The sequence below is a fragment of the Callithrix jacchus genome, chromosome 1 (genome assembly GCF_049354715.1).
Source record: "Callithrix jacchus isolate 240 chromosome 1, calJac240_pri, whole genome shotgun sequence".
In the NCBI taxonomy this organism is placed as follows: Eukaryota; Metazoa; Chordata; class Mammalia; order Primates; family Cebidae; genus Callithrix; species Callithrix jacchus.
The window spans coordinates 181362936-181383919 of NC_133502.1; the positions used below are offsets into that span (position 1 = coordinate 181362936).

The window sequence follows — 20984 nt, forward strand, 5'->3', positions numbered from 1 at the left end:
GATTGTATCGTACCCCAAGAGAAATTGCCACATGGAAATAAATTACACCAAATCAGGGCACTCTGGCATACACACTACATGCCTATCTGATTTTTAATTTCATAATGTACCACCACATCCATCGTTTAAAATCTGGCATAATTGAAACAAAAAAATCAAAACTGCATTTAGCAGAGTAATCTGAACAATATCGCTAAATGCCCCAATTAAAAATTTCCAGTGTGCTTGTTTGAATTGAAAAAAAAAAATACCAGTTTTCTTGGCTTGATGGGGTCCTGAACAAAACAGTAATTTTGTCTTTGACTATTTCAGGGTCATTTGCCCCAGGTGCTGCCAGAGGAACAGGCTGCCTTCTCCAATTCCAAGCCAATGCAAGTCCTTAATACATCTTTCATGGATAAGGAAAGCAAGCAGGTTGCCATTAAAGAAACACTTTAAAAATTATCTGTAGGCCGGGAGCGGTGGCTCATGCCCAGCACTTTGGGAGGCCGAGGCGAGTGGATCACGACGTCAAGAGATCGAGACCATCCTGGTCAACAAGGTGAAACCCCGTCTCTACTAAAAATACAAAAATTAGCTGGGCATGGTGGTGCGCGCCTATAATCCCAGCTACTCAGGAGGCTGAGGCAGGAGAGTTGCTTGAGCCCAGGAGGCGGAGGTTGCGGTGAGCTGAGATCGCACCATTGCACTCCAGCCTGGGTAACAAGAGCAAAACTCCATCTCAAAAAAAAAAAAAAATTATCTGTAGCAACCCATAGTGAGTAGACGCAGCAAACACTCTTGAGAGTCATTTCTTTAATAGCTGCCATCTTAGCTTATTTGTATTGAGCAGGAATTCAACATCATGTGGGGAAGTGTCATAGTAAATGTGTTTACACTTCCTAACATATAGACAAATCTGCAGCATCCTATTTGGGGGTTGTGAGTTTGTGCTTTATTTATTTATTTATTTATTTATTTATTTTTGGAGAGACAAGGTCTCCATCTGTCACCCAGGCTGGAGTACAGGGACATGATCATAGCTTACTCTGCAGCCTCCAATTCCTGGGCTCAAGCAATCCTCCTACCTCAGCCTCCCAAGTAGCTGGGACTACAGGTGTGGCTTAGTGTGTAACTTGTTATGTGAGAACAGGCGAGAATACTGTGCTACACATTTGAATGAGAGTTGGCCCTAACAGGAGGTGCTCTGGGCACTCACGAGCTGAGTAGCTCACAGCCATCCACAATATCAGCACAGCTCTTTCAGCTATCAACCACATGCACACGTCTTCCATTTACTCTCCAGAGCAGAAGGGTAGAGATTACTGCCGATGTAACAGATAAGAAAATTGAAGTTAAATGTGTCTTCTTCAAACCAGCTAGCCAGTGAGGAGGGACTGCATACGGATAGAATTTAACAGTTCCGAGCAAAGAGCTGGGTTTAGGGCTGGCCCCTTCCGCTGATACCTGGCTGTGTGGCCTGGGGCAATGAACATGGCTTCTCTAAAGCCAGCTACCTTTCACCTGAGCAAAGCTCCTTTACTGGGCTGAGGAACGGATAGAATGACATATGACAAGCGTGTAATTAGCACTCAGCAAAGACCAGATATCATCATTATTACTCTGCTTGTCAAGATAATGATGATTATGAAGCGGGAGGGGCAGGAGAGAGAATGGGGAGGGAAAGAGAAGAAGTGTCCTCATTGGATGTGATCTGTGAACAAAGCGGGAGGGGCTGATTCATGGCAGTCAGAGAATCAATGGAGAATGAACTGAAAGATGAAGAAGAAGGAGAAAGAGAAACACGGAGAGGAAGTTGAGAAAGGCAGAGCAGAGATGCCCTGTGCAAAGCCATGGCAGTTTCACCAGCCTGGCCCTCAGAAATAGAAAAAAAAAGCTTCCAGACCTGAGGCAGGCTTGGCCCAGGCAGGCTGCTCGGGGTGCGGAAGTACCAGCACTAGTGCCTGGGGGTGGGCGTCTGCCAGCCTCTCCCTCCCATCGGCAGCTCTGTTCTCTCTGGCTTTCTGGAGGAAATGTCTCTGTGAGGAATGTCTGTTTAGCAAAAAGCAACAATAACAACTACAAACCCAGCACCAAGGGGGTGCCAAACGCAATCAGAAGAGACCCGTCCCTGCCTTTCCAGGGACAGCTGAACCCCTCTGGGCTCCTCTGGATGTGGGACACACACACCCATCTTATTTAAACAATAATAAAAAAATATTCAAAACTCACCACATCCTCAAAGGAAACTATATAGCAGTTTCCAGTTTGCACAAAATGACCTGAGACCCAAATAAGCGAATCAGAAATATCATTCTTGGGTGACTTCCCGAGAGTCCTAAAATGTAGTCCAGTGGAATCGAGAGAGATTCTAGAAAACAACATCAAGATTAAAACTCCCTGCTACCATTTTGCTGAATTTCATTGCCACTGACTCATCTAGGTCCCTCCTTTTAAACTCTTTTCCAGCGATTTCTGAGGTAGCATGATCAAGACCTTGTCGGGGAGGGTTAAGGTCCCAGCTTGCCCTGCCCCTCCCTCCTGGCAGCATGGAGGGAAAGGAGAATGAAAAAACAACAACAACAAACCAGTGGGTCTCATACACGGCAAACTTCCCAACATCAATCAGAATCCTATACTCTTTCTCTGTAGTAAGCATTAATTTTAAAAGAAAATACTGTGCTACAAACTTGCAGCATGAAATGAATTATTTTACAGCCAGGCAGAGGGCAGATTTCTGGAAGCAGCCGTGGATATAGTTCTTTGTTTTTTTTCATCTTTCATTCTTGCTTTTTTTTTTTACTATTATTATTATGTTTTAACAAACTTTATAGCCCGTTTTATTTGTTCTCAAATAACTTTTTCTCCTTCTTTCCGACAGATCAATTACTTGGTTTGTTTCCCTTACTGTATGATGTTGGAATCAAGAGATTGATACTGCTCGGTGGAATATAATTTAGTATTATGTGCCATGGGTTTATGAGGTAGGAGTCAGACAAAACATTGCATTTGAACACTATCCATTTATTAGCTCGAAGAAGAGATTTATATTTGACAAGGAGACAATAACTTTGTTTTCTGATAAGCCAAAGAGGTCTATTTTTGTGTCCAATACACGGAGTAGCTTACCCTTCCTCAATAACTCTATTTACTAGTGTGAATATATTTTAATAATAAAATTGATATATATGTAAATTTATTTTAATCTAATTTCATCGAACCTTCCTAAAAAAAGAGCCTTTGTAGATTGTTTTCATATCTGAATTATAGATTTCTGTATCGTATTCCCAGATTGATTTCTAGGCTATAATTCTGTCAAGATTTCCTCCTGGTGTCAAAAACAGCAACACCACAGCTAGAATGTTTTATAATTGGCATCACAACCGAACCAGAATTACAGTCCTGATCGTCATCCCAGTGCTAGGTGGATTCATTTTAGAATATTTCTCTCTTCCTTAGCCTGTATCTGAACGTGAAGGGTTATGGCTAAAATTACTTTCTGAGTTAATCATAAAAATGTTTAATTGAAAGCTAAGGTGCTGGAAACGGAAGAGACAGGGATGAGAAAGGAGGAAGGAAAACGCACCCTCAGTGACTACAGGAGGATGATTGAACAGCAGCGCGTGATTAAATCTACATGGTAAATAAAGATTCTTTGTTCCTGCCTGTCCTGTGCCCTAGGGTCAAAAAAATTAAATTGGCATTATTTACTAAGTCTTTAAAACGTGATTTTTCACTCGGTGGTGAAAGAGGAGTATTTCCTGCAACCCTGCCCTAAATCGAATCGGTTCTTGAATATTCCTCCCTGTACGCCCTCCCCTGTGTTGGGCTTGTAGTACTGGTGTTGGGCTCAGTAAGTCAAATAGTTATTTTTCCCCTCAGGATTCAGAAAACCAGCACTAGATTCTCTCTGACACCCTGCCCTGCCTTCTTTCAAGTGACTGTTTTGCATTTTCCCCAGTACCTTTCATCTTCAGGTAGCTGATGAGCTCATAAAGAAGCTACACAGGCTCGGCACGGTGGCTCACGCCTGTAATCCCAGCGCTTTGGGAGGCCGAGACAGGTGGATCACCTGAGGTCAGGAGTGCAACACCAGCCTGGCCAACACAGTGAAACCCCAGCTCTACCAAAAATATAAAATTAGCTGGGCGTGGGGGCACATGCCTATAATCCCAGCTACTTGGGAGGCTGAGGCAGGAGAATCGCTTGCATCCAGGAGGCGTAGCTTGCAGTGAGTCAAGACTGTGCCATTGTACTCCAGCCTGGGCAACAAGAGTGAAACTCCATCTCAATAAATAAATAAATAAATAAATAAATAAATAAATAAATAAATAAATAAATAAATAAATAAGCAAGCTATGCAGCTGATGCTGTGACATTCACCACATCTGTGGCATTAACTATGTTAGGAAGAACAGAGGGTGGACGCTTAGCCCTCAGGCACTCGGTCCCTGGAATTTCACAGGAATAACGGTAGTAAAACAGGATGCTCAGGTTAAGACTGTCAGATCCCTGCTGCCCTGGGCCTAAACAGAGGTTTCAGTCTTCCAATGGAAAGCTCTGTAGCCCAAATTCTAGGGATGTAATCTAAACAGAGTTGAGGAGATTCCAACTGTGGGAAAGGCAGAATAATGCCTGCCCCTAACTCCAAGATGTTCACCTCCCAATCCCCAGATTCTGTGAATAGGTTATCTTACCTGGCAAAGGGAACTTTGCAGACTGGATTAAGGTAAGGACTGTGTTGACATGATTTGGAACAGTGAGGGCGGGGGAGGAACTGGTGGGGGAAAAAGAAATATGATCAAAGAATTATTTGCCAGATGTTGTTTACAAGTAAAAATAACAGAGAAACGTTCTCAAGGATGTAAGAATTCAGGAAGTTTAGTATCTATGCACCCTTGCTGGAAATGACTCAAAGGAATTATCCATTCAAATGAAAGATAAAATCAAAATTAATAAATTAAGAGGTTAAACTATATAAACAGCTGGTGTTGAAATCTTAATCCAGTTTTAGAATAAAAATTTTATAAGTATAGTCATTATAGCTAAAAACAGAATATAATTGTTATATTTCTAGAAAGAAAAGCTTAATACTGATTGAAAACACTAATCTGTGTATAACAGGCGAACACAGAAAAATTTCAGGATGTGTCTGTCCCTGGCTCCCCCAAAATGGAGACTGGATGGAGAAGAGTCATGACGAGGTAGTAAATGTGGGATCCCTTTTTGACATCTTTCATATGAAGGGGTCAAGGTATTCTGTTGCATTTCAAAATCAACAAACTGATAAAGTTTAATCAAGTCACGGTGAAGAGACTATTAGAACTACAAAGAGATTATCTTCTAAATTAATGGAAGTGGAGCAGGTAGGAAGCTAACAGTAACAAGAAAAATACTTAAAGAAAACACATTCCATAAAGAAAAGATGGAAAACATAGGAAACCAGAATGAAGCATAAATTAAAGTAAGGAAAGCAAAAATCAGTGGGATAGATACAACTATTCACCAAAAAAGACATTCAGATGGAAGAAAAAATACCAAAGCCCATTTCATTGTGCCCAGAGTGAAGACAAAGCCTATGGGCCGCCCCATGCGTCCAGTCTCCATACAGCTTTTTAGTTGTATCATCAACAAGAAAATAAGAGAAGCAAAATAGTTGAAAGTAAAACTTAGGAACATGCAAAATGCAACAAAGAAATCAGAGTTTGAATTCCAGATAAAAATCGCTTCTTGAAACCCACGCCCAATTTTGTTTCTTCCCCAAATCCCTCAGAAAAGTGACAGGAAAGGCTCTTTGAAAACCTAACTCACAAGGGCAGAAAGAACAGGGAAGAGGAAGGCAATCAGACAAAAGTTTCAATGCTGGAAAGCAGACGTGGAACAGAGGCAGCAAGTTGAGGCAACCTCGCAAAGCCAAATCCTAAATCAGCAGTAGGAAAGCTGAGAATCAACCTCATCTTCCCCAGAAAATCCTCAAAAGGCTCAGGCACAGGCACCACTTGGGAACTGGCAGCTAAAATAAGGGGTGGGTTGGTTGAAATTTGTTTGAGAAGAGAGCGAGTCCTAGATCCCTTCCTCACTCCACCCAGCTGAGTGAATGTGTCTCCTCCACTTGGGAAGAAATTAAACATTTATTCTCTAGAGAGGATAAAATACAGGCTCTTTGGACTGAAGAATGCCAAGCACAGTTGAGAACCTAAGTCTATGCCAAACACAGGGGAATTAGCTAAAAGTATGCAAACTGCATGCAATATGTGAGATCCCGCCCTTCCCACTGTCCTGCTTCTTTGCTGGACTCCCAGACCCTGGCAGCAAGGCCTTTACCCTCCAGCAGGAGACTGCATGAGTCCTCTCTGGGGAATCTAAGAAGCCCAGAAGAAAAGACCTAAAGATGCTGACACTTGGTGGGGGGGTTCTGCACAAATGGCCTAATTATACCATCCCAATGATATCATCCTATAGTGAAGACTAAGCCTATGGGCTCTATCCCTGCACTCAGAGAGCTTCCAGATCACTTTTTAGTCTCCCATTCTTAGACATGAGCAAACATCCAAGGGTAATCCAACATAAAAGGGGAAAAAAAAAGACTCTGCTGAGAAAGAATACACTCAAGACAAGCAAATTCAATAGAAACTGATTATGCAGAAAAGAAAAGGAAAATAAGCCTATCTCCCCATCCTCCTAACAAAATCAAATATGTCATTAACATTTTTCTCTCCTTTTTTTTCTCTTGAGACAGAGTCTTGCTCTGTTGCCCAGGCTGGATTGCAACGGTGCGGTCTTGGCTCGATGCAACCTCTACCTCCTGGGTTCAAGCAATTCTCCTGCTCAGCTTCCCGAGTAGCTGGGATTACAGGTGCGTGCCACTACACCCAGCTGATTTTTTACATTTTTAGTAGAGATGATTTACTCCTGATCTTGTGAACTGCCTGCCTTGGCCTCCCAAAGTGCTGGGATTACAGGTGTAAGCCACCACACCTGGCGTCATTAACATTTTCTTCTTTTTTTTGGTCATTTAGGTTTTAAGTTGGTGCAAAAGCAATTGTGGCTTTTGCCATTGAAAGTAATGGGACAAAACTCATGACTACTTTTGTGCCAGTCATTAACATTTTCAAGAGATAAAAAAAATCCATAAACAAGATCAAGAAACTATAAAAGGAATATTCAGAAAATAAAAAGCTCTTGAATATTACAGAAATAAACAAACACAACAGCAGAAATTAGAATTCAATAAAAATGTTGGAAGAGAAAGTTGAGGAAATCTCCTAGAAAGTAGAGCAAAACAAAACAAAAAGCAATTACTGACCACAAACACAAATACACACAAAATACAATGGAAAATAGGTATTTTAAAACATTTAGAAGGCCAGTTCTGAAGATCCAATACCCAAATAATAGGAGTTACAGAGAGAACAGAAAAAAGAGAAAAAAAATAATTAACAAAGTAATTCAAGAAAATGTCCCACGACTGAAGGACACAGATTTCCAGATTAATTTCTGGTACAGTGGAGTAAATTTGACCTATAGCAGGATATAATGAAATTTCACTGTGAAGCTTCAGAACCCTGGAGACAAAGGGAAGAGCCTACAAACTTTCACAGAAAAAAAAAGGCACCTACAAAGGATCAGGATCAAATTGGCATTGGACTTCTTAGCAGCACTGGAGATTCAAAAGTCTAAGGGAAAATCATTTCCAGCCTATAATATCTCAACCAGCCAATCTATCCAACAAGTATGAAGATGGACACTTTCAGATATGTAGGGATCCCCCAAATTTACCTCCCAGACACCCTTTCTCAGGAAGTCACCGATAGACGTGTTCAACCAAAACAAGGTAGTAAGCCAAGAAAAAGGAAGTCATGTGATACAGAAATAAAATATCTAAATATGGGAGAGGGGTAAAGAAAATCTTCAGTGTAGTAGTGAATGGCAATCCCAAAATGACTGTTGTATACAGGCATGAAGGGTGACTTCTTCAATTTAGAACATGTGTGCTACAGGTGTAATTGCCTACTGCTTTTAAACCATCTTTTTAACTTGAGAAACAACTAGAGGTTATGCTTTGTCAAATCAAGGGTGTATATAAAAGGAAGATGAGTGACCCAGGAAACAGAGACTCCAACTCAAAAGAAAGCCAAGGCGAATTCCTCTGATTATAGTAAAGAAAAGTCACTGATGATCAACTATGCAGTAAGGCTAGGGAAAAAAACAGTCCAAACAGGAGAGGAATTGGAGTGATCAAGGAAAAAAACAAACAAACAAACCTGAAACCAATGGATTACATCATATGATGAACTTTGTGGGAAACTGTTCTGAAAGGCTATAGGGAGATATGGAAATAGTTAACTAATAGGTACAAAGAAAACTAGGCAAGTGGAAAAGCAAGATGATTATTAACTTCAGGAAAATCAAGAAGAAAGGAAAGGCAAAACAAACAAAAGCTAACACCTTCCAGCTGAGCTAGAGTCTCAAAGAACCACACAACTGTATGCTTATATCTCATTGGCCAGAACTTAGTGTTGTGGCTCCATATAGCTGTAAAGAAGACGGGAAAATGAAATCTTTTATTTTCAGATACCAATGTACTCCTCTAAAAATCTTTTGTTATTGAGGAGGAAACCTAGAATGAATTTTGGGGTAGATAATTAAGTGTCTGTCACTGATGGTCACTTTCATCAATAATACATGTCACAATGAACACATAGCTGACAGAGTCCTTTATGCACTAAATAACACAGCACCAAAACACATAAAGCAAAAAATACAGGAAACACAATAAAAATTAATGGCACAAGATATTCAAATTATGTTAATATATTTAAAGACAGGGGAAAGGGATGATTTTCTAGGAAGAGACCAATTGCACAAGAAAAGAGAGAAATTCAAATTGACCAAACACCATGAACAAAATCAATCAAATTGTTAACAACCTACCTCTGCCCTAAAGTACCAGATCCAAAAAATAGTTACTGCTGGAGTTTTAAATTCTCTCATATATGGAGGAAGAAAGAAAATCTATGAAATTATTGCATCACTGATACTAAAGCCTGACAAAACACAAGAAAGTCGCAAAATTTTAATCTGTATTATATATGCATATTATTGCAAAAAAAAACAAATAAAATTGTAGCCAATATAATCCAGCAGCCGGTTAATTTCCTTGTGCTGCCATTAACATGACAAACTTAGCTGCTTAAAGATGTTCAAATTTGGCTGGGTATGGTGGCCCATGCCTGTAACCCTAGCACTTTGGGAGGTCAAGGTGGGTGGATCACCTGAGGTTAAGAGTTTGAGAACAGCCTGGCCAACATGGTGAAACCTCGTCTCTATTAAAAATACAAAAATTAGCCATGCATGGTAACACATACTTTTAATCCCAGCTACTCTGGAGCCTGAGGCAGGAGAATCACTTGAACCTGGAAGCAGAGGTTGCAATGAGCAAAGATCATGCCACTGCACTCCAGCCTGGGGGACAGTGATATTCTGTCTCAAAAAAAAAAGAAAAGAAAGAAAGAAAGAAAGATACACAAATTTATTATCTCACAGTTTTTGTAGGTCAGAAATCTGGTATGAGTCTAACTGGGCTTAGGTCAAGGTATCAGCCAGAACCGTAGTTCTCACCTGGGGCTCACTGTTTGTTGGTCGAACTCATCTCTTCTCACATTTTCCATGGCCCGTGTCTTTGAGCCAGCAATGCTGTGTCACGCTTAGAAATCTCTCTGACTTCCTCTTCTGCCCTCAATCAGGAGGGAACTCTGCTTTTAAGGGTTTGTGTGATTATTTTGGGCCCATCCAGATAGTCTGGGATGACCTTTCCATTTTAAGGTCAACTGATCAGTAATCGTAAGTATACCTGCAAAGTCCCTTTTGTCATGTAATATAACATTCAGAGGCAAGACAGCAGGGGGCAAAGGTCATAAGCGTCAAAATTCTATCTGCCACAAGCAGTAGAATAATACACCAAGAAAGAATAATATACCATGACCAAACCAGTTATCATAGGAACAAAAGACTAGCTTACTATTAGTAACATAATTTATCATATCAATATGTCAAAAAGAGAAGAAACATTTTTCCTAAAAGGTGCTGAAAGCTCTTGATACAACTCAACATTAACCGGAGATTTTAAATCATGGAGCTATACTTCTTTAACTTCGTACCAATTGTATGCACTTCACACCAAAAGCCAGTAGCAACTTAATGGCAGCAGTTCCAGCAGCATCTTAAGGTCAGGAAAAAATCACCCTGTCGATCTGACCCTGTTCTGAAAGCGCTGCCCAATAAGAGTAAAATGAAAAGTATAAATATTGAAAAGGAAGAGGCAAAAGGATGGGTACTTGTAGATGACATGATCATCTACCTGAAAAACCCCAGATAATCAACTGAAAAACTATTTGAAACAGGAAGAGGGTTTCACAAGGTGGCTGGAGTATAAAATAAGCCAAAATCACTGTCTTTTCTATACTCTTGAAAAACCCATCTAGAAAACATGGAATGAAAAGACCTTATTATAATACCAGTAAGAAGAACAACAGATAATATACCCAGAAATAAAATAGGAAGTGTGAACTCCAAGAGAGTGTTGATATTTTCACTGGGAAGCAAAGATGCGTATAGCCATGTCAGACAGGAACGGATTGGATCAGTTTCACACTGCTATGAAGAACTACTTGAGACTAGGTGATTTATAAAGGAAAGAGGTTAACTGATTCACAGTTCCTCATGGCTGGGGAGGCCTCAGGAAACTTACAATCATGGCAGAAGGTAAAGGGGAAGCAAAGCACATCTTACATGACGGCAGGAAAGAGAGAGAGAGCAAGTGGGGAGGGGTCACACTTTAAAACCATCAGATCTCGTGAGAACTCAGCCACTATCATGAGAACAGCATGGGGGAAACCGCCCCCATGATCCAATCACCTCCCATCAGGTCCCTCCCTAATGTGGGGATTACAGTTCAAGATGAGATTTGGGTGGGGACACAGTCAAACCATATCACAGGCCAATTTGAAAAAATAAGGCAATTCCAGCTAAAATTTCAATGGCAGTTTCTTTTTGTACATCATAAAATCACTATAGGGTTCATTTGGAATAATAAATATATAAAATAGACAATAAAAAAGAGTAATGAGAGGGCCTTGTCCTGCATTGACTATTGAAATACAGTATATGACAAAACTAGAGCAGTTAAACAGAGTGGTACTACTGCAGAAGTAGACACTCAGACAAGAGAAAGTTCAGAAACAGGCCCAGTATATTGAGAGACTAAACACGCAGTTTGATGATGGTCAGACAATATATAAAAACAGAGGCGTAACCATCATTCTCAGCAAATTGACACAAGAACAGAAGGCCAAACACTGTATGTTCTCACTCATAGGTGGGTGTTGAACAACGAGAACACGTGGACTCAGGGAGAGGAGCGTCACACACTGGGGGCAGTTGCGGGGGGTAGGGGAGAGACAGCGGGGGTGGGGAGGGAGGGGAGGGTGGGGAGGGTGGGGAGGATAACATGGGGAGAAATGCCAGATATAGTATGCACCTAAAGTAAAATAAATAAATTAAAAAAAAAAAAAAAAAAAAGGACATGAAACCCGCAACCTGCAGCAACCTGCCCAGGTAGTCAGACCACAACATCTGCAGCAATCAGCCCCAAAGGGCCAGGACTTGATCAGGAATTGACCACTTCCCTCATTTTTGCCACCATTTGCAAAGTACAACCAACCAGAGAAAGCCAGATATGTTCCCTTAAGCAATCATGGAGGATGCCCTGCCTCTAGTTATCCCACCCAGCTCCCCCAAGCCAATAGCCTCAAACTGGGGCACGGTAGAACTGAAGCCCTTCCCCACATTCCAGGAGAACGTTTTCACCTATACTGCCTGCCTGTGAGTCTCTGCTGAAATGCCAAGCAATTGTGGCTGACCCCTTGCTGTTGCAAGCTCAGAATAAAAAGTCTTTGCTTGCTTTCACTTGGGTGGGCTTCATTGCTCTCCACGATATATACAATTGTGATGAGCTCTCGAGTTCAAACTAGTAGAGGGAAGACAGAACATTCAATGATATTCAACACTCGGAACAAATGGTTAACCATTTGGGGAAAATAAAGGCAACTCATACTGCATGCTCACATCAGAATAAATACCAGCTGCATCAAAGGTGTAAATGTAAAAATCAAACTCTAAAAAGAGCAGAAGAAAACATCTGTTGATTTGTATAATAATTCCCCCAAGGAAGGCAAGACTGGTATTTATTACTGTTTTACAGATGAGGAAGTTCAGGTCCAGCACGGAGAGTGAAAGCCAGGATTTGAACCCAAGCCCAACTCCTAGTCCACTGGGCAGATGGGGTGGGTGGGAATGGGGGTGATAAGAGATGAGCCACTTCAGGAACACGTGAAGGCTGGTGTAACCTGGATCCCTTCAGCTGAGCCCCGGAGGGAGGGGACCCAGGGGTTCATTTGGAATAATGGGCTGTGGGCTTGGCTGGGGCAGCTCACCTGTTGGGATTGTAGCCCAGGCTATTCAGCAGGTGTGCCTGGTCCAGGTCCCTCGGGAAGCCATGCAATACCCAGCCTCTCTGGAGGCAGTCTTGCTGGTCCAGGCGCTGGCTCAGCACCTTCATGAGGAGGCCATCAGGAACTGCAGAGAAGGGGGACAAGTGAGCACCCTGCTGGCCTGTGGCCTATGGGTCCTGGGCTTCCTAAGCTTACTTGACTACAGATTGAGCTGCTGAATAAGTGGGTCTAAGCGGAGCGACCTGGAACCACTTGGACAAGGCTGTCAATGCCTATTTCCCAGGTCTCTCCTTGGTCCCAGCAATGGGGCTCTGTGAGATGGGAAATACACTGTCTGACCTTGACCTCAGGCTTTCCCTTACCTGGCCAAGATACCATCCCCACCTGCAACCCAGTGAGAGGTAAGCAGTTGTCCCTCACTCTTACTCCATTTGGGCTGCTACAGCAAAATCCTAGAAACTGGGTGCCCTTGAACCAACAGAAATGTATTTCTCAGTTCTGAAGGCTGATCAAGTAGGATTCAGTGCCTGGAAAGGGCCTATTTTGTGGTTCATAGATGGTGCCTTCCAGCTTCACCCTCACCAGGTGGAAGGGGTGAGGAGTCACTCTGGGCTCTCCCTTAAACGGGCACTAATCCCATCCACAAGGACCCCACCCTTGTAACCTCATTACCTCCCAAAGGTCCCACCTAATACCATTATCTTGGGGGTTAGATTTTAACATATAAATTTTGGGGGACACATTCAGACCACAGCACCTCCTATGGGTCCAGTTTTTGTAGCAAACACTTTTCACAGAAGCATAGCAGCCCCAGTTGCAGTTTTAGCTTTCCTCAAATGGGACTGTGCCAGTGCCCCCAAAGCTCTCTGCTAGTCTGTGATGCATTAGGAACCCCCACTCCCCTCCTTCCCGAAATTCTCCAATTCTCCCCAACCTTGATGCTTAGAATGGAGTCTCTCCCAAGAATCACAGCGCTAGTTATAACCAAAGACTGAAATGAAGTCCTATGGAGAATGAGATACTGAGAAGTCTCTTGTTTACATTGTGGCAATTGACATTTTCCTGAAATTCATACCTCTCTTCCCAGACTCATTAAATGTCCTGTGTTGCCAATGTACTGCGTTCTAGCAATTTGCACTGCATTTCCTGCACTTTGCACTCATTTTCCAGAAATACTCGGTAAATATTACCATTGTTTGCTATGGCTGTGGCCCCGCATGGAGCTGGTTCCTAGGGGTGTGGTGGCAGTGAGTTTGGCAGTTTCTCTGGAAGCTGCCTGCTTACCCTCCTACCAACTGCCCAGGGGTCTAGCAAGTGGGCCTGAAGCACACATTTGAAACCTTCCAAAGGGCACCCCAGGCTGACAGCCAGGTGAACAGGGAAGAGATGCAGAAAAATCACTACCAGCTGTTTCCCCGGTGGCCATGACTTGCTGGGTTACTGCTCCTGTCACCAAAAACCCATAAATCTAATTCTAAGCAATCTGCATTTCTCTGAATGTGTTCTCCCTCACATCCTTCACCCTTTCTTCCCCAGTCTCTAGGAAAGGGCAGAAAAGGGCTTTGCTTTAACAAGAACTTCTGGCTACCAGCATGAATGAGAAGTCGCCACAGTGAATCCCATCCCTTCCCCTGCTCCAGACCTGCCCTGGCTTCCCCCACCCCGGCTCCAATGATAAAGAGCAGTCTCCTTTCCAGGGCAAACAGGGCCTCCCAAGGCCTGTGCCCCGCCTTCCTCCCAGGTAATCTTCCCAGCTTGCACCTCCCCACGCACGTGCGGCCTCCTCCATCCAGAACACCCTTCTCCCACACCTTGCTTGGACAAGCCTTAAGGTCAGCCTCAGGGCCACGGTTGGACGTTCCCTCCCCAGGGAAGTCTCTGAGGACAACCCCCAGCCTAGACTTCTCATCTTCCCTCACTTGCCACCCTTGTTACCACAAGGGCACTTCTCTCTGGGTGATTCTTTGTTTAATGTCTGCCTCTTATTTCATGCGTGGGTCCCATGAGAATAAAGGACCATGTCTCTCTTATTTTTCCCTGCCTACAACAATGCCTGGCACATAGTAGATGTTGAATAAATAGAAGGCTTCTCTTTTTCTTTTTCTTTTTCTTTTTTTTTTTTGAGAAGGAGTCTTGCTCTGTCGCCCAGGCTGAAGTGTAGTGGAGTGATCTCAGCTCACTGCAATCTCTGCCTCACAGGGTTCAAGTGATTCAGCTGCCTCAGCCTCCCGAGTAGCTGGGACTACAGGCGCGTGCCACCATGCCCAGCTAACTTTTTTTTTTTTTTTTTGTATTTTTAGTAGTAACAGGGTTTCACCGTGTTAGCCAGGATGGTCTCGATCTCCTAATCTCGTGATCTGCCCACCTTGGCCTCCCAAAGTGCTGGGATTACAGGCATGAGCCACTGCGCCCGGCCAAAGCCTACCCTTTTGCAAACATTTCACCACAATTCATCAGCTCTGTTCAAACCAACTTGATCAGACTTTGAGAAAGCCAGGTGTTAGAGGAGAACATGGGCTTGGGGCGTTCACAAATCTAGGTCTCATCTCAGCTCCTCCCTTCCTTGCTGACTCCTCTCCAGGCAGTGTCTCACTCTCTGAGTGTCAGCTTCCTATTTGCTGAAAGAGGATAACGGGACCCACCACGTTTACAATTCCCCCACATAGCTGACGCTCAAAGGTGGTGGCTGTTACTTTTCAATTCAGGAGATGCGTGTTAGGAAGTGATGCTTCATGAATATTTTCATGCTTGCCCATGGTCAGGGCGTCTCAGCAAAGACTGCTGGCACCTGGGATAGACGATGACAGATTAAGAATGAGCCTTGGAAGTTAAAGACAGAGACTGCCAGAGAGACTTAGGGACGTCTGCCCGGAGACATCTGTTTACATTCAAACGACTGTAAACCTAGTGACCTCCTCCTCCTCTCCCCGGGAGTTGGCTCCTTTCAGGGTTAAAGCTCAGGAGGGGCCAGGCGCGGCAGCTCACGCCTGTAATCCCAGCAGTTGGGAGGCCAAGGTGGGCGGATCGCTTGAAGCCAGTAGTTCGAGACCAGCCTGGCCAACGGGGTGAAACCCCGTCTCTCAAAACAGATTTAAAACAATGTGGGGTAAGAATCTGCTATAGAGCCTTCCAGTCCAGGTCTACCTTTAATATTTACAGATATTTTCACTGAAAGAAGAAACCAATACAGAAATTATCCTTTCCCCACGATTTGCCCAGTGAGTAGTTGCTGACCGTCTGGGCTGTGCCCACTGTGCGTGGCATGCATACAAGCTACACAGCAAGCCTGACTGCCACGGCCTCCAGGCTCCTGAAGTTCACGTTCTCTCGGGGAGACAAATGTCACCCAGATAACAAATAACCATTTCTGAGAGTCATGGGTACTGGGAAGAAAATCAACCGAGTGACTGGGCCTAGGACAGCCTCGAAGGAGACTGCATTTGGCTAAGCTCAGAATGGGGAGTCCTGCTGAGAATGCAGGCCCACTAAGGCCTCTGTTGCTTGGGGGTGAGGATTATTTTGGACCAAATATTCTCTGACCGTTATCTTGAATAATCAGGTCTGGCTTGGAAACCCAGCTGCACCGCAGGCGATCTGACCTTTGGAGCCACAGCTTTCTGAGGGCCTGGAAGGGCATCCCATCAACCTCTTGCAGGAAAGTTAGGAAACTGAGGCCCAAAGAGGTTGTGGTGTAAGTGACCCACCCAAGGTCATCTAACCAGCTGGTGATCGGGTTGGGGCAGGACCCTGATCCCTGGCCCATAATGCCCCTAACTGTCCTGCTGCCTCATTACCCAAAGGCCTGGAGTCCCTGAGTCCCTCACACTGGCCACTTACAAACCGATATAGGCAAAGTGTCTCAACGGGGGAGAACGCCGACTCCAGGGAAAAATGGAAGGCCAGATAGAAATACAATGAGATTTTTTTTTTTTTTTTGCCTGTTAGTTGACAAAGTTTTCTAGAGGGAATTTCCCAACTTGCATCAAAACTTAAAATGTACATGTCTTTTGACCCAGCAATCCTATTTCTAAGAACTTACACCTAAGAGGTAATAGCACAGAGGGGAAAAAATGTGTATACAAGATGTCCATTTCAGTGTTGTTTATAATGGTGACGGCTAGAAATAATCTAGAATCTCCACCAACAGAGGACAGATTAAATCAAAGAAGGTACATCTCTGCAATAGAATATTAGACAACCTTTTAAAAAATCTCTATTTATATTAACTTTGAAGGAGATCTATGACAGGTCTAGGCAGAAGTCTACGACAGAACGAGAAAAAAGCAGGTAAATAAATGGCTTGTATATATGGTCTAATTTAAACATATTCATATGTGAATATGTAAATACATATACATACATATATACATGCTATGTACACACACACACACACACACACACACAAAGGAGGGAGAAGGTGGCCACCACTTGATTCTCCATGAATTGGACCCAATCCCTCTGCTCATGGAGCCCAGGGTCTTGAAGGTGAGAGGGGACCAGGACGTAATTCAATACAGTCCTGGCAGGAAAGCAGCCAGAGAAGTAGGAAGTGCTGGGGACGTCGAAGGCAGGCAGGGCTGAATTTCCAAAAGGTTAAGGAAGAAGGGAATGCTCACGCTGGTTCCCAATTTGAGCCAAAACCCAAACAAGCCCCTCTCTGCAGGAATCAGGAAACACAGGCTGAGCAGTCAGCACTTCTTGGAAGGCCTCATCACAAGCGTACGTCGGTGATTACTGATGCATTATCTGTCTAATACTTGCATTCCCACCCAACCCTCCACCCCGAGAAAGCAGGGATTCCCCAAGTAGAGTCAGGCTCATTGCTATACCCCAGCACCTGGCACAGTACTGGGCCAATGGAAGGCACCTAATAAACTGGAAGGAAGGAAGGAAGGACAGAGGAGGGCAGGGAAGGGGAGAAAGGAAGGGAAAGGGAAAGGAAGGGAAAGGGAGGAAGGAAGGAAGGACAGAGAAGGGCGGGGAAGGGGTGGAAGGAAGGGAAAGGGAAAGGAAAGGGAGAAAGGAAGGACGGAGAAGGGAAGGAAAGAGAAAGGAAGGGAAGGGAAGGGGGAGGAAGGGAAGGAAAGGGAAGGGAGGGAGGAAGGAAAGAAGAAGGGAAGAGAAGGAAGGGGAAGGAAAGGAGAAGGGAAAGGGGAAGGCGAAGAGGAAGGGGAAGGGAAGAGAAGAGAGGGAGGAGGGGAAGGGAGGGAGGAAGAGAAGAGAAGGGAGGGAGGCAGGCAGGGAAGGGGAGAAGGAGGGAGGAAAGAAGGGAGGGAGGAAGGGAGGAAGAAAAAAAGGGACTCATTTCCAAACACCAGAAAGTTCTTGAGTTCCTCAAGTGTTCATGGGCCAGAGAACTCCAGGACTTTTCTCAGCAAGCACCGAATCAGGTACTGCAAGAACAGAAAATCCCCAAGAGACAGCCTTCCTCTCAGGAATTCCATTTATCTCCACATGGCCACCCAGTCATGAATTAAATATGCAGCCAAAAGAATAAGCGCTGGAGCCTGGTGTTTGTTGGGAGGGATTGGAGGGGGTGGCCACAAGCACATGGCTTCACTATACTAGTGATGGGTCCCCCAGGTTCATTATTCTATTCCCTCTACTTTTTAGATGTGTTTAAAGTTTTCCACCAAAAATGTGGTGTGCTTTTGAAAGGAAACCATTTAATGCCTAAAAGAGGCTGAAATGGCCCCTGTGAGAGACCGTCCTACAGCAGGAGAGGATGCAATCTCCCGAGAAGTCCATGGGTGGCTCTCTCTTTGGGGGGACCTGGGTGTGGGTGGCCTCCGTCCTGTAACTCCACCAGTTGTGGGGTCTCTGCCCAGAAGCCTGGCGTCACGGACACTTGCCCACGTCTGCCTGCGTTGGGTAGTCCTGGGAAAGCTCCCTCCGGCCCTCGCTCAAGGCCTTTAACTTTTTACACAGAACAGCAACACATTTTTGGTCACAGATCCTTACTGGGGCTTCATGGCTAAGGGGCTCCCCTGGCCCCTCCCAGCGCAGAGGGGTCCTGTATCATGGTAGGGGTCTCCATCTGGGTCAAGACAAGCAACAGCCCCCACTGGGTGCTGCCTCAAAGGCTACCGACCTTTCCCAGTCGGCATCTCTCCTCAGCGGCAGCACAAGGGTTGAGGGGTGCGGAGTGAGCACTGAAGATCCTGCCTCTGCTGGAATGTCCCCAAACCCACCTGCGTCTCCTATCCCAGCCTCCGAGGCTCGGAGCCTGTTCTGCTGCGGCTTGTTTGGTTTTTCCTGTCTGCTACGGACTGACTTTCCCAGCCCCACGTGGTCTAACCGGCCAGCTCAGCACAAAGGCAGCTGCTTCTCGTTCACTGTGTTCTGCCAGGAGTTTTGAGTCCCCTTGATAAGGCTGTCCACTTGCCCTTTCTCCTGCTCTAAGATAGAGATCTTTCAGTGCTGTCTAAAGTCTTTCCCCATTAAGTCAGATGCCTCAGGCTTGATTTCTGGGCTTGACAGTGAACATCTCACCCTTCATACAAGATACCGCCAAGGGCTGCCTCTCTGGAATGCCCTGTCAACCCTAAATTTAGCCAAGTGCAAGATACGAGTATCCCAGTATTTCACACGTCCACCCCACACAGTTTCAGATTTTTGTTTTCCCTCAAGATCTTCCATAAAAGATGGCAGTCCTCAAGTTGACCTCCAGGTTATTCAAATCTCAATGCATTTATTCCCCAAGGGGATGGGTGTGCTTGGCAATTGGCATGGGGGTAGATGGGGAGCCATGGTGGCAAGCAGGATGCGCCCAGGCCTCCACCCAACACTGTGGCCCCTGGCCTACCCTCCCATCTCCAATGGGAAGGAGTCCTTTCTAAGGGCCCAGGATTCCATCGGGCTCGCTCTTGCGCAGCTGTTCCAACAGGAGTCCCAACACCCATGAGAGAGAATTGGGTGGCACTGACTCCTCCCAGGCTGTGGGTCTGGCTTCTGTCGCCATCAGTCACATCCAGCGTTGATGGGTGCGAGTAGGAAAGGGCCTGGAGAGGGCACCGAGGCCGGTTCCCAGTTTTCTGGCAGGCACCGGAGCTCCCCAGCTCTGCTGCACCATGCTGCCGCCTGCTGTCCTCATGGCAGAGCTGGCTCTGCAGGGACCTTGGCTTTCTGCCCATCAGTTATTGTCCCTGGGGCTCTGCTGGGGGGATGACAGGAGGAGCACTAAAATTGCTGGGGGTGGCACATAAAGATAGCACAAAAAGGGGAGGAAAGGAAATAGCTCCTCCAGCCAGTGGCTTAACGGTAAAAAAAACACCCCAAGGCTGATTGCTGGACCCACAGTAAGCCGTGTGACCCTCCTTGGCACCCTCGGGCAGATCAGAAAGAGCTGAGTACCTCCCCACACACCCTTGCACGTGCCCTGCACACGCCACCCCTCCATGCACACTCATAAACTCCCCCACACTACATACATATCTACGTGCACCACACCTGGCACACCTCAACACATACAGGCACATGTGCACACACAGGTGCTCCTGCACTCAGCTGCAAACACCCGCACACACACATTACACCCCCACACCCCTACACTACCCCCATGCACAACACACACTGTATACCCACCCATCGACACACAGTCCACTAAGCACACGTCCTCACTACACAGACACACCTGCATACCGACACCGCACCCACACTCCCTCTCCTCACCCTTACATTCGCTCCAAGCTGCCCCTTGTAAGTTCTTTCCTCCTTCAAGCCCCCCTTGAAATCCACATCGAGGTGAGCGTCAGCGTTCATGGGGGAGTCAGCACTTGCTTCTCTTTCTCCTTCCAGCACAGTTCCTGTTCCCTGGGTCCCAGGGTCCCTGGGTCCCGCCCCTCCTGAAGGGGACCTAATAGGATCCAGGAGGTCGAGGGCGTCTTAGAAAAGGAACAGGACTGTGGAAGAGGAAAAGGGGTTGCTTTTAATTTTGTTTTAAATTTCCATTTCACACAACCTGGTGCTTGAAAGAAGTGGGGCTCATATCCCGCCAGGGTCGACTCCAGGCTGCTGGGAGCTTTGCCCAGGCCCTGACTTAATTCAAGGAAAGCCGAACGCCTCCCATCTACGGAGGCCATCACTCTCGGTACAGCACTGATTCCCGGCAGCTGGGCCTGCAAGCCTGCCTCGCTGCTGTCACCGGAAATCCTGCGTGCCCTGAAGGCCACGCCGCGCCCGAGTGCGGGGACCTGACGCCAGGTGTTTCCGTGGGTGATGCCGTTTGTTTGTTATTTACTACCACCTGCTGGCGGAATGTGGGTACTGCATCCCCAAGGAAAGCTGCCAGCAACGCACAGAACATTTCTAAACCCTGGAAAAGATAATGAGGAGAAACCAGGATTGTTCCATCAGCCGCACCCTGCAATTCCTGAGGGAGGGGAAAGCCCACTGCATCTAGCTTGCTTTTTGGGAAACTCAAGTCACTTGCCCCAGACAAACCCCCATCCTCCCGGGCCTTGGTTTCCCAAGTAGGAGATGAGACAGATGTCT

At 45.4% G+C, this 20984-nt stretch overlaps 1 protein-coding gene across 11 annotated transcripts in view; it reads right to left on the minus strand.

Moving 5' to 3' along the window:
- The window catches only part of AK8 (adenylate kinase 8), a 159646-nt gene that overhangs the window by 59979 nt on the left and 78683 nt on the right, over positions 1-20984 (minus strand). For all 11 annotated transcript variants that reach the window (XM_078330612.1, XM_078330592.1, XM_035261328.3 and 8 more), the window contains one exon: positions 12474-12615. In XM_078330612.1, the coding sequence (XP_078186738.1) occupies positions 12474-12615 (142 nt within the window). The remainder of the gene's footprint in view (positions 1-12473; positions 12616-20984) is intronic.